Source organism: Lissotriton helveticus, chromosome 4_1 (genome assembly GCF_964261635.1).
Source record: "Lissotriton helveticus chromosome 4_1, aLisHel1.1, whole genome shotgun sequence".
NCBI classification, from domain to species: Eukaryota; Metazoa; Chordata; class Amphibia; order Caudata; family Salamandridae; genus Lissotriton; species Lissotriton helveticus.
This window is the reverse complement of record NC_136063.1, coordinates 297,520,994-297,535,744: the sequence shown is the minus strand read 5'-3', so window position 1 is coordinate 297,535,744 and position 14,751 is coordinate 297,520,994. Positions and strand designations below refer to the sequence as shown.

Genomic DNA, 14,751 nt, shown 5'->3' with positions numbered 1-14,751 from the left:
CATCTTCGACCTAACAGCGGGCTACTGGCAGATCGGCCTCACCCCTAGGGCCCAAGAACGATCCGCCTTCTCTACCCCTGACGGGCACTACCACTTTAAAGTCATGCCCTTCGGCATGAAAAACGCCCCGGCAACGTTCCAACGGCTGGTAAACCAGGTACTGGCGGGCCTGGAAGACTTCAGCGCCGCCTACCTGGACGACATTGCTGTGTACAGCCACCAGTGGACCGACCACCTCCGCCACCTGCGGGAGGTTCTCCACGCCCTCCAGCAAGCCGGGCTCACCATCAAAGCCAGCAAGTGCCAGGTTGGCCAAGGGTCCGTGACCTACCTAGGACACCAAGTGGGAAGCGGGCTGGTGGCCCCTCTCCAACTCAAGATCGCTGCCATCCAGGCCTGGCAACCCCCTACGATCCAAACGGAGGTCCGAGCCTTCCTGGGGCTCACCGGATACTACCGGCGGTTCGTGAAGGACTATGGCAGCATCGTGGGGCCCCTCACAGAGCTCACCTCCAAAAAGAGCCCCAAAACCGTCAACTGGACCCCGGCCTGCCAATCGGCCTTCGAAAAGCTAAAGACCGCCATGTGCACGGCCCCCGTGCTCCAGGCTCCCGACTACAGCCGGGAATTCATTGTGCAGACGGACGCCTCCGATCACGGTGTGGGGGCCGTCCTCTCCCAGCTCAACGCCGAAGGGGTCGACCATCCGGTGGTCTTCATCAGCCGACGCCTCTTGCCCCGAGAACAGCGCTGGAGCACCATTGAGAGAGAGGCCTTCGCCGTAGTCTGGGCACTCAAGAAGCTCCGGCCCTACCTCTTCGGCACCCACTTCCGGGTGCAAACAGACCACCGACCCCTGCAATGGCTGATGCAAATGCGGGGGGAGAACCCGAAGCTGCTACGTTGGTCCATCTCCCTGCAGGGGATGGACTTCACTGTGGAACATCGACCCGGCCAAGACCACGCCAACGCGGATGGCCTGTCCCGCTTTTTCCGCCTCGACGAGGAAAGTCCCCAAGAAGATGGGTGACTCTCCCCGCCTTCAGCTGGGGGGGACGCATGTTGGACAGGCCACATGAAGGGCTCGCTCCCTCCCCGCAGGACAGGGCCCGGGCCACCGTCAGCACCATTGCCCGGCCCAGCCGCCATCTTGGACACGGCACCACGCGGCCGTGCGGCCTCAGCCCAACCCCAACCCTGGGCCTGGCCAGGCCCCGACATCCCGGCACCACCCTCCACCCAGGAGGTGAACGGCCCACTTGGCAGGTCAATGGGAGTACGAAGTGTCGATGGCTCTCCCCCGCCAGGTGCCGAGCACCCCCAGCCTCCTCGGGCGCTGGCTCCACCCCCCTGCTGGGTGTCTGGGCTCCCTCATCCCAGACCCCCCGACCTCCAAGAGCGAGGGTCCGGACATCAAAGGGCGCCAGGCCTATAACTGAGGCAGCCCCAGGACAGGAAGGCAGTTGTATCCTGGAGTCGAGAGACCCAAGAAGAACTCATCCGTAACTGGCCTGCTGGCGCTGCCGCGGCCCTCTGCCTCGTGAAACCTTCGTCTTGGCCTGCTGGCGCTGCCGCGGCCCTCTGCCTCGTGAAACCATCGTCTTGGCCTGCTGGCGCTGCCGCGGCCCTCTGCCTCGTGAAACCATCGTCTTGGCCTGCTGGCGCTGCCGCGGCCCTCTGCCTCGTGAAACCATCGTCTTGGCCTGCTGGCGCTGCCGCGGCCCTCTGCCTCGTGAAACCATCGTCTTGGCCTGCTGGCGCTGCCGCGGCCCTCTGCCTCGTGAAACCATCGTCGTGGCCTGCTGGCGCTGCCGCGGCCCTCTGCTTTGTGAGACTATCATCTTGGCCTGCTGGCGCCGCCGCGGCCCGATCCACAGACCCTCCAGCTCGAGGATTGTGAGCTCGCCTCTTAACACCACCTGTACCGATCCGGTACCAAGACTGTCCCGCTACCCCCTTTTCCCTACCGAGACTAGAAGTGAGAGGACCCCCGGGTCCGAGATATCCTGTATCGCTGATATCCTTGCCTTAAGAACCTTACATAAAGCATTGAACTCGACTTGGTGTGGTGCCTGTTTGTGGGGCGGGAGGTAACTTGTCTGTACGATCGCCGGAGACGGTCCCACTCGGGGATCTCTCCCCCAGTATCCGGCCGACCCTCAGGGTCCCCGTCTAACAGGGTGAGACTCAGGGAGGATCCTTGAGGCACCCCACAACTGAGAGCCATACGTTTAGACACCACTTCTCCTTCGAAGACCTGAAAAGATCTGTCTTTTAAGAAGGATTATAGCCACATGGCTGCATCTCCTGACACTCCCTGACTCCAGGGTCTGAGCATCAGGATGGCATGGTTGACGGTGTCAAATGCTGCACTAAGGTCCAGGAGGATAATGGCAGCACCACCACAAATGGGTGGGGTGATGTTTACCCAGCTCTTTCTGGTAAATATATGGCACATTTACAGTTGTAACGCACTTTTCTCCAATATCAGAAATGGAAATATCTCTAGTCCTGAGCTTTCGTTTTTATAGGTCTTTGTTTTTAGGAGTGTGTTTCCAATTTGTTTGAGTCACTTGAACCGAGACTACTCACTGCATGCACTAGTTTATTAAACAAGCATTGGTATAGCCATAGGTCTCGCCTTTGGGACCTTATAAGTGTTTAGTTATCCATCACAATATCCTTGGTGCAACAACATCAAGTGTTGCATGGCTAAACACTTATAAGGTCCCAAAGGCGAGACCTATTGGCTATGCCAATGCTTGTGTACATAATGTAGGGCTCGGTTAACTGAAAGTTGCTGGGTCAGGTAATTGCCCTAAAGTGTGTAGGGGGAAGGCTTGATTTACATGGAATTGTAACAGCATCTTGTGAGAAACATGTGTCCTTAGGTCCACCACCCTTCTCTGAAAATGATGTATGGTTCACAGTAACAAAGCCCAGTTCTCAGAAAACATACAAGATGAAGTGATAGCTATCAGTAAATGTCCTGGATAGTAGAGACATCCTTGGGTTTGAAGGGAAGTCATAATATTTTAGGGATATATTTAACTCGCACGGAAGGAAGGGTCTCCTGATCAGGGAAAAAATCATTTCTTGTAAGAAATCCATTATTAATCTGTTGATAACTCCTTCTCTAAGTTATTGTGGCAACCATGTGCAATTGGATAGCACATGTAAACTAGGATTACCAAATACAGAATAATTGTATTTCCTGGGCTTCTGTATAGATTAAAGCATTTCTCCAAGTAACAGAATATATATGTTCCACTTAAAATTACTAAATAACATCCCAGGTTTCAAATGGAAAATTTTACTTATCCAGTAAGCATTTGTACTTGGCATGTAGAGCTGTAGATTCACATGCTTTGCATACTCCTGTCATCTAGTGTTGGGTCTGGATGTCTGCAAGTTGTTTTTCCTCGAAGAAGTCTTTCTAGTCACAAGGTAGGGGACTCCTTCTTTAGGTGATAGTGCGCATGGGCATCGGCATGGGCGTTGACTCCATTGTTAGATGGTTTTCCCGCAGAGGGTAAGAATGGAGTTAGTAAAGGTAGAATAGAGATGTCTATGCATATGTATATAAGATAAGAAATAAACTGCAACAGGTATAGGTACCCAGGGAGGAGGGTGGACGCATGTCAATCTACAGCTCTACATGCCAAGAACAGATGCTTACTGGGTAAGTAACATTTTCTGTTCGAGGCATGTGAGCTGTAGATCACATGCTTTGCATATGCTATACAGCAGTATTCTCCTAAAGCAGTGGCTAACCTGTAGCTGGTGCAATTGTTTGAAAAAGTGTTTAAGTACTGTCTGGCCTATATTAGCTTGTTGCCTCTCTAACACATCTACACAATAGTTTTTGTGAATGTGCGCTGTGTAGAATGTAGCATGTGGAATGTGCTCTAGGGGGTAATGTGAAGGTTCTTTTTGCTTTCACATAACAATGCTCGGATACATTTCACGATCCATCTTGTAATGCCTGATTGAGAGATGGGATTGCCTTTGTGTAGTGGCAAAAAAACAACAAAAAGCGGTTTTGTTTTACGAAAATCTTTTGTTCTTTCTACATAATATAGTAGAGCTCTTATAACATGTAGTGTGTGCAGAGCTCGTTCTGCTACAGACGCAGATTGAGGAAAAAATACAGGTAGCCCAACAGATTGATTGATGTGAAAAGCAGAAACCACTTTAGGTAGAAATTTGGGGTTGGTTCGAAGAACCACCTTTTCTTTGTGAAGTTGAAAGAAAGGCTCTTGGAGAGTTAGTGCCTGGAGTCCGCCAACTCTCCTTAGGGAAGTGATTGCAATAAGAAAAAACAACCTTCCATGAGAGGAATTGTAATGGACACCTGTGCATCGGTTCAAAAGGTGGACCCATTAGACTTGTAAGGACTATGTTCAAGTTCCATACTGGTGCAGGTGGAACTCTTGGTGGTATTGCTCTTTTTAGTCCTTCCATAAAGGCTTTAATCACTGGCACTCTGAATAGAGATACGTGTTGTCTGTTTTGTAAGTATTCAACTACTGCTGCTAAATGCACTCTAATGGATGCATAAACTAATCCAGAATGCTGCAAGTGTAAAAGATAACATATGATGTTTTGTACTGAAGAATCAAGCGGTTGATATTGTTATTGTTACAGTATGTAACAAAACATTTCCACTTTGCTGCATAACACGCCCTAGTAGTAGGTCTCTTGGCCTTCTTTAGGCTGTTCATATAGTCTGGTGGTAATTGTAAATAACCAAACTCTAGGACTTCAGGAGCCGAATTGCCAGGTTAAGTTCCTTGGGAATTGGATGCCTGATTTCTCCATGGCTCTGAGTGAGGAGACTGGAGCTGAGATGGAGCTTTTGGTGTGGAACTACTGAGAGCTCTAACAGAGTGGTGAACCAAGGTTGACGTGCCCATGTGGTAGTTATGAGAATGGGTTTGAGGGATGATTGTCTGAGCTTCTGAAATACCAGCGGAATGAGTGGGAGAGGCGGAAAAGCGTAGGCACATATCCCTGACCAGGCCATTGCCTTTGAACAGCGGGTGTGAGAACCTGGAGGCGAAGCTTGGGCATTTTGCATTTTGATCTGTGGCGAACAGGTCTATTGAGGAAACCCCTATTCCTAAAAGTAGGGAAGAAGGACCTAAGGATTAAGTTCCCACTCGTGAATTTGCTGCCTCTATCTGCTGGGAAGGTCTGCAATTTTATTGCTTACTCCTGGAAGGTGTTCTGCTTGGTGATAAATGTTGTGATGTATGACCCACTTCCAAATGGTTTGTGCTAGGCGTGACAGCTGGAAAGAGTATGCCCGCCCCTATTTTGGTATGTAATACATAGCTGTCATGTTGTCTGTGCGGACTAGGACAGTTTTGCCTATTAGGTGAGTTTGAAAGGCTTTGAGCGCTAGAAACACTGCCAGTTGATTGATATGAAGGCTCCTGTACTTTAGAGTCCATAATCCTTGGATTGTGTGACTTTGTAGGTGAGCGCCCCAACCAGTGAGCAATGCATCTGCTGTTAATACTGTCTGTGGAGCAGGGTCAAAAAAGGGCCATCCTCTGGATACATTTTAAAGGTTCCACCACTGCAGAGAGCGATGTGTGCGGCCCTCAACCAACACTAGATGGGATAATCAACCCTGCGACTGGTTCCACTGACCACGCAAGACATGTGAAGTCTTGCGTGGGGAACAATTGTAATGCAAGTCGCCATCATGACTCTTGCTGGCAACGATTGGTTGGGCTGAAATTGAGTGGGTAGGGACTGAACACTGAATTCTGGCTGTATTGTGAGAGGCTAAAGCTTTGTGAGCATCTATTGTGACTCCAAGATACGTTTGCGTGTTGGAAGGCTGTAGATGAGACTTCAACGCATTCACTGTAAACCCTAGTTGGTGAAGTAGGTGAATAGTGGTTTGAGTGTGTTGGAGACACATTTGGTAAAGTACTGACTTTGATGAGCCAGTCGTTCAGATTTGGCAAGACATGGATGTGTTGTCTTCTCAGATGTGCTGTGACTACTGCCAGGCATTTGGTAAATACCCTGGGAGCAGTGGTGACTCCAAACGGAAGCACTTTGAATTGGTGATGGTGACCTGCTATGATGAATCTGAGGTATTTGCGATGAGCGGGATGAATTGGAATATGGAAATAATTTTAAGTCTAGAGTAGTCATAAAATCACCCTGCTGTAGAAGCTGGAACACTTGTTGAAGTGTTACCACGTGGAAATGCTCTGACAGTACATCGAGATTTAGTTCTCTGAGATCCAGAATAGGTCTTAAGGAGCTGTCCTTTTTGTGGATGAGAAAGTACAGGGAGTACACATCTGTCCCTTGAAGTGACAACGGCACAGATTCTATAGCTCCTTTGGGGAGGAGAGACTGTACTTCTTACTGAAGTAGCTGTAAATATTCTGTTGACATTTTGTGAGAAGGTGGTGGTATGTTTGGAGGATTGTTGGTTAGCTCCAGGCAATAACCATGTTGGATAATTCCTAACATCCATTTGTCTGTGGTGATAGATTGCCAAATGGGGAGGAATTGTAGAAGACGTCCCCCGACAGGTGTTAAATGATCGTGTGGAAATGTAGGCAAGTCACTGCTTATTGGGGGAGGGGGAATTACGTGGTACGGAACCCCTGCCTCGACCTTTGTTATTGTTACATCTATATCCTCCTCTAAAGAAGCCCCTTGTAGAGGAAGATTGATTGTTGCCCTTGTAAGAGGTGGCAGTATTGTCGGAGGACATCCTTTTGAACCCCTCACCGTAAAAGGAGCAACGAAAGGAGCCCCGATTAGAGGGAGACTGCAGATCTCTGAAGATGTCATCGGCATGTCTCATCATACCTTTCAGCAAAGGCAGAGTGTGAGTAGCCCTATGTGGAGTACTGAGGGTTTCAAATAGGAAATCTTCCTCCAAGGATTCCTTGTGTAACTGCACCATGTGATATTCTGCAGCTCTCTAAAGTAATTCTATATGTCCTTCATTGTTGTCAGGAGGGGTAGGCTTTGTAGGGTAAAGATCTGGGTCGTTATCTGTAGGAGAATCTGTGTGATAATCCTTCTAGGGATCTATCAGTAGAATATTGTCCGCCCCCATCCACATCATCATCAGGTGGTGGAGAGTTAGTTGGTGTAATTACTAATGACCCAAAGGTGGAGGGGTTGGTGTAGGGGAATGTGGTTAAAGAGGAGGTGGAGGAAGGTTAGTACCCACATTCTTTTTCTTGAAAGGAATGAAGAAAGGTTCTTCTTCTAACTCAGGTTTGCGCTTTTGAGGTGGCTTAGTAGGAACATTTCTTGTATTAGGATTTATGTGGAGTTCCTTCTGTTTTGTGTCTGATTTGGGTATTGGTAATCGGTGCCGAGGATTTCAGTGCCGGAGTGGAATCGCTTTTCGGTGTTGAAGGTTTTGATGCCGAAGGAGGCTTTGACTTTGGTTCAAGGATTTCGGCTTCAAGCCTGACAGTTTCGTCTCAGTACCAGTCTTTGCCGACTCAATCCGAGCCGGAAAGCTTAAATGTGTTTCGGTGCTGAGCCTGAGGGCGGGGCATCGGAAACATCTTGTCGGTGCGGACGGTGGCCCAAAAGCGGGGATGGGACCGAAGCCTTTTGTTTCGGCTGAATTGGATTTTGGGTTAAGGGGCGTTCAGTACTCACAGTACGTTGACCTTGTGGCAACTCTTCTGATTCGCAGTCCGATTCTGGGATGGAATCAAGTTCCTCTTGTTCCTTCTCGGCCCCTTGTGTGTTGAATTCCTGCTCGGATTCTTCACCGAAGATGTCCAGCGTGTATTCGACGTTTCGACTCTGCATCTCACGACGTCGAGCCCGACTAACACAGAGCATTTTCTTCGATCGGAAAGATTGGCATGCTTCACAGTCTTCTTCGTTGTGCTTCGGAGACAACCACAAGTTGCACACTTCGTGTTAGTCGGGGCGCGGCTACTTCGCGTGGCACCGAGGACAGAATTTGAATGGAGTCCATTCCATCTACTGCGAGGTGGACCGACTCGGTTAGGCCAGACGGTTTTCCCAAAGATCTTCAATCAAAATAGAGGTTTTTCCTAGACGGATACAATACGTGGAGAAGTGGGATAGGTGTTTGAAACAATACAGACGTGGGTAGAGTGGATTGCGCACTGAGGGGAACCCGAAGAAACAGTCTAGAAGTGGAGAGCAGCAATACACGTCCGAACCAGTTGGCGTAAAAAAACAATCTAACAATGGAGTCTATGCCCATGCGCACCATCACTGAAAGGAGGTGTCACCTACCTCGCGTCTGGAAAGACTTCTTTGAAGAAAAACAGCTTGCAAACATCCGGACCCAACACTAGCTGGCAGGAGTATGCAAAGCATGTGATCTAAAGCTCACATGCCTCGAACATGATATTTATTCAGTTTGCCAGAAATGTTAAAACTCAATATTAGTGGCATTCAAGACACAGGCTGCCTATCAAAACCATTTAAGGCTGTGGTAGAGATTCAGATTTGCAGATTGGACAGATAATGCAGCCTGCATGCCAACTTCATGTGTATCCTCTTTCAGTGGTGTAGAAGGTCAGGACCCCACCCTTGTTGAGACCATTCCGACATGATCAAGATCAACCTGGTCCCGGAATGCTTCAGCTGGAAGTAGACATTCGTTATCAGTAGCACGGGGAAACAAAAGTGTGGAGAAACATCTTTAGTCAACTGATAAGAGGGACATTTCCCTTAACCCAGTTTAGTACAACCTAGAAGCAAAGAGTCCACATTTCCTCTAGCCAGTGTGTGCAAATACATCTGATGAAAATGCTGGAAGATGAGATTTACATTTTTGTTGTTGAGCAACCATTTGTGACTTTCTTCTAAAGCTCAACTCTAAGCACCTGCATCTATAATCTGGAGACGTAGGAGACAGGCTTCTTTTTTTTACATACTCCATGGAAACAGCCAATGCAGATGATTTTATTTTCAATCTAAGGTTTCTCCACCTTATTTGTTCAAGTAATAAAATATTGTGTTATACATCTGGAAGATTATGGACCAATTAATGCCAGCATACTAAAGGGGTAAGCAGGCTATCTATCAAGGGCATTCCTGGTCAAAAGGAACCCATTTTGCATGTATTTTCCGTGGCCTGGTAGCACCAGGGAAGAGACTGTCAGTCTACCTGGACAGGCTCAGCTTGCGCTTGGAGTGTTGGCTCTGGTGGTCTTTTACACAACCGTATTTATTTACTTTATTTTTGGCGATTTATAGAGGGCGCAAATACCCTGGGGTTGTCTTGGCGCTGAGTGGAACTTGTTTTCAGAGGAGCATGGGGAACTGTTAGACATGGCCTTCTCTTCAATGTCACCCCCCTAATCCTTTTGCCTTCATCCTTCTGTTTTCTTAATGCTAACCAGTGCTTACGTGATTGTGCTCTCACTCCTCTAAACATAGAAAAATTGGCTTACACCCAATTGGCACATTTAATTTACTTGCAAGTCCCTAGCAAGGTGCTAATATATGTACCAATAGCCTTTAGATTAAATGCTGCTAGTGGGCTTGCAGGATTTATTGTACACCCACTTAAGCAGTATTTTTAAACATGTCTCAGACCTGCCATGCAGCCTGTTTGCAGTTTTAAACTGCCATTTTGACCTGGCAAAATAGATCTATTTCTAGGCCTAAACCTTCTTTTTTAATACATATAAGTCACTCCTAGGGTAGGGCCTTAACAACCCATACGGCAGGGTGCACTGTAGTTAAAAAAATAAACATGTACTTTTAAGTTTTACATGTCGTGGAACTGGAAAACTTTTCAAAGCGTTTTTACTACTACAAGGCCCACCACTCTCATAAGATAGCATTGAGATACCTCAATACATTTAATAAGTAATAACTTTTGTTCAGAAGCAGGTAGAAATGTCATGTTCGGTATCAAATGAATTATAATGTAAACCCCTCTTTAATAGTAAAGTTGAATTTTAAGTCACAATTCTAAAAATTACACTTTTAGAACATTTAATTTTCTTGTCCTGACCATTAGGTGCCTGCAGCCAGTATCCTGTGTCACATGACTAGGTGTAATTGGCAGTTGGCCTTTGTGTATCCCTCCCAGACAGTAATACAAGGGGGCTAAGTGTTGTCATGATAGGCCATCTTGAAAGGATGGGAGGGACGGAGCTGTCACCTACCACACTTTCAATTCAAAGGGAATCTCTAAGCACACTCACAAAGGACTTCACACTAGTCTAATGTCTCACCAGACCTCTCCGAGCCAGGGCAGGCTAAGAAAGGAAATTCCAGAAGCAGATATGGGAGGGTAGGGGTCTAGAAGTTTTTCTCACTTCAAAGCTGACACCAGATATAAATATTTGACCTCGGACTAAATCGTCAGTACATTCCTGGACATGCAAATACTACAGAAGACGGACTGTCTTGCTGCCAGATGACTGCCTTGCTGTTTGAGACTTGCCCTACTCTGACAAGGATGACTGCACCTGCTCCTTTGATCCCAGACAGAATGATTCCAAGTGTTAGCTGGCTGACCTCCTGTTCTGAGCTATAGGATCACAAAAAGCTCCACGGACCTCCCTGCAACTGCCCAGCAGCCCTGATGCAACTGGACCTGCCTGAGCACTGCTGGCCACTGCTGGAGTGAGCCCCAGGTCATAGGCCTGCATCAGAGTGCACTCCTCTGAAAAAGTAGAAATCCTGAAGTTTTGGGCTCTTTGTGACCGCAAATGGGCTTGTTGGCATTGAGATGTTGCCGCCAGCGATGACCGCCAACGCAAAGCTCTAGTGGACCCGACTCTTCGCGCTACAGTGACTGTTAGAGATAACCAGCAATGCGAGATCTGCACTTCGAGCTAGAGTATCGACAGCCAAAGGTGACCACAATCGCGAAGCTTCACCAAAAAACCGTCCACGATGCCGAGCCTGCTCCACCACAAACTAGACACCTCGCACCGGACTTTGAAAAGATAACCTTTTTAACACAAACCTGGTCCCTGTATCGGGCGCGCGCTCCATTACGGTCATCCTGAACTTCTGACTTTCCTTCACTCTAGCATGACCAGATGTCCACGAGTGGCGCTCTGTGGTTTTTAGGCGCTGTACTTACCAAAACCTTTGAAACTGCATAACCCCAGTTCTAATGATTGGATGTTTGTCTTTCTGTTGCTTGGGAAGGGTTCACACCACCTCAGCTAACAACCCAATTTCTTAGTAGGTAAAGAATTTATAGCAAGCATCAGTTGTATGTGCCAACTTATTCTAGGTAAAAAAAACAGTCAACAGTAGTAACCACATGTTAAATTTCACAAAATAGGCCAACGCTATCATTTGGTTATAAAAATATATTCATACTTTTAATGATAATTATAACTCATTTTTTGGGGGTATATATTCACGTTTTTCTTTATCTTTTTAGTCATTTCATCATTTTTTTAATATAAATATAAGAGAATATTGAAAACAGTACAATATCAATAAATATAGACAGAAAAAGAAAATATTAGGTCACATATATCCTTAGCCATTATAACAAAACATATTATCTAATTCAAAAAAAGGGTGTTGAAAATATGGTCGATGTATCGTTGATGCAGGCAATGCGGTAGATGGAAGCTTCCGCATTGTCTATATTTATTGATATTATATTATAATTTACCAATATCTTATATACTACCTTAAATAGTATATTAGATTGACAAACAGAAAATGTCACCCATGCCGTTCTATGCATGCGCCTACAGCAAACAGCGGCAAAGTCATGCAATGCAATAGAGCATTGGAAAATGCATTGACAAAGCCAATAGATCACCAAGGCAACATTTTTTGGCTTAGCCAATGCTTGTTAGAAGAGCTGCCAATACTGCAGTGCAATTGGACAGGACTGGAAAGACAAGTAGTGTGAAAATAGTCCGTACTTGTGCTATTGTTTTGATACAAGTGGTGGGATGGGCTCAGCATGGCCAAGATTATTTTTAAAAGTTATGGCTCTATTTTTCGGAATAAAGGAATAAGAAACCCCTTTTGGCGAGCTCAATATATCATACGGCTAGAAAAGCATTTAAAGTGGAGGCTTACTTTTGTTCCATTTTTCCCTCCTCATTGTGGGTTTGGTAAACACTACAGCCAACGTAAAGAAGAAATTGTTGGCGGATGTATGCAATGGCAGTAATCTAATTAAAATGCTATTAAGAAAGTATGGTGTTCTCCCGAGATGTTTGGCAAGGCCTACAACAACTATAAACGCCTCTTTGGATTGCATCTATCCGTCTCAGTTTTCTTAAAGAAAACAAATTATTTTTAAAAAAAAGCTGAAAAAAAGGAATTGAGGAGGGTTTAGCCGTTCTTGGTGGAGAGAGTTTATTTTCACATTCTTAGCAATTGTTTTAGAAAGAAAACTAAATATAGTTAATTTAATGTTACCTTTAAAATGTTTTATTTAGAAGAACGTTCTCTTTATAGAAATGCTCTGAGACTCCACGCCACAGTTGAGATAATAGGTGTTTGCAAATGCAATGAAGCTTTTCATGATGAAAGCAATACTATTCATCAGTTGCAGTTTCTTTAATGACAATTTGCAAGCGTTTTGTTGGAGCTCGACATGAAAGTATTTACACTCTAGTTTCTAACCATTATTGTCAACAATTTACCAGCTGAAATTCAATTTGTCAATAAGCAAAACCGCGCAAACCAGAGAGAAATGAGGACTCCTCTAGTTCCTTGACAACTTTCTTTAGGTTGTTATCTTGATATGCTCAAAAAGTCACAAAATTGTTTAAACATCGGAATGACAGTACATGGGAGAGCGAGACACGTGTGGTTGAAACATACTTTATTATCGTGAATATAAACGTAGTAAAATGGACACGCAGACACAACGCTTTACTATGCCTCTAAAAAAGGAGCGAAAGCAGGTGGGCCACACAACATACTCCTTCCAATAAATGACATGGGGACAGACTACCTTGTGCCGCCATTACAGCGTATCAGGGAGTGGGGTGTCGTGTTGGCCACACTACGTGCTCTTTGCGCCAAATGTAAGGCGGGAAGGGGTGGAGTGCAGAACGCAATGTCTGCTCACGACCTCTCAATGGAAAAGGTCACGGAGGCCGCACTACCGACTCTTTTACAAGATGCAGGTGCTCCTTGACGTCACAGGACCCTACCTGTGGCTGAACAAACAAAAACAAAGATGCTGTTCCAGCCTGAAACACCTGAGGCACCGCACCGGTCACAGTTGTAAGTCTCATTTCAAACAAGGTGCAACGTCTTCCCGAATGTTCTTCGCCTTCTGGAACCATCTGCCTTCGAATTCGGACTCGGAGGTCGCAACAAAAGATGCGAGTGCGGCGGTAACACCCACTTTCCCCTCGGCCTGACTCTCTTCTTTCAGCTTTTCTTGCGCAAGATCTTCTCCCATAATCTGGAATGCAGAAGAAAAAACAAATGACAACTATTTTTCACGTTCGTCGCCTGCGGGGCAAACAGGATGGAGCAAGGGTTGAAAAGAATGCTTTCCATGGCAACCACACATGTAAACACAAAAACATGACAACTTTTGTACATACGGATCAGAATGGCCATCTAGTCTTAGCACGAGGGCACAATGGATTCCTTTGTAGTCACCTCTGTAACTTAAACTTGACGAGCAATCAAATACAGCGAGCACAGCCCTTTCCCACAGCAGGTTTCTGCTGGTGACAGCCCATTCATCATAGTGACAGCTCAGGGTGAGATTGCGGGCACAGAGTCATTTAGGTTTTATTTGTACCTGTTCAGTGGATTTGTTTTGAGGACACTCTTCTGTGGAGGTTTTCCATTCAGAACTTTAATTCGTAGTTCAATAAAGTTCAGATTCCTACATATGGGTTCCTTACAGACTGGCACACTTCTGCTGCTGGAGCAAGGATTTATTGGAGTATATTTCACAAACACGATCTGCAAGGAAAATAATCCACTGCTCCAAGAAATGTGACAGGCTGCATGCACGCGCAGTTCTGCGCAGACTATGTCCGTGTATGATCAAAATGACCCTTTAGTGCTCATAAGAGATGTGCCTTGCCATTCAATATTTCCAAATCAAACCCACTGCCCAGTATGAAAATGCAGTAGTCAGAGGAGCCAATATCCGACTTGAAGTAAAGCATCACTGGAGTACACCCGGGGCACATGTAGTTGCTGCTCTGTGAGGGGCATTTTGCTGGGTCCTGGGGCAGTCAGTGGTTGCAGGTAAGTGGCTACAGGGTAGGACTCCGTGTGCGTAATGTTGTTTACCACCAGTGTCCCAGGGGCACCAATGGGATACACAAGTTAATCCTTTTGGGAACTTGGCTCTGCAGAGTAGCAAGGACACACGCTCAGGGCTTATTCCAAGAGGCGGAGGAGGTTGGAAAATGAGACGTAGAATGACACAGTGATTATAACTCAATATTTGCAATGTGTGGTCAGTGTTTTACTTTAGAAAAAGAAAAGGACAATTTAATCAAAAAGTGAGTAGTCCAGTTGAAAACACGATAGTAAAACACGGAAGATGACACCTTCTGGGGCTTTCAAGTCCCTAATTTATCAGCGCAAACACAACGTTTCTGATAATGTTGGTCACATGATCAATGTTATCCCATAGATCTTGTTTCTGGACTGCTCAAGGAACATTTGGTTGGTTCGGGTCCTTGGGTTTCAGAGAGCTAACCTACCTCAAAACAATTTGAAAAAGTGGGCAAGGGGTACAAATGAAAGGACTCTAGACCACACTCTTCTCTTGGGCCAAAT

The 14,751-nt window shown here is 46.2% G+C and overlaps 1 protein-coding gene across 1 annotated transcript in view; it reads right to left on the bottom strand.

Annotated features, from left to right (window-relative positions):
* Nucleotides 1–12,797: 12,797 nt before the first annotated feature.
* C4_1H8orf76 (chromosome 4_1 C8orf76 homolog) overlaps nt 12,798–14,751 on the bottom strand; it is a 179,496-nt gene continuing 177,542 nt past the window's right edge. The window contains exon 6 of the mRNA XM_078686821.1: nt 12,798–13,405. Within this exon, the coding sequence (XP_078542947.1) occupies nt 13,229–13,405 (177 nt within the window). The 3' untranslated portion in view covers nt 12,798–13,228. The remainder of the gene's footprint in view (nt 13,406–14,751) is intronic.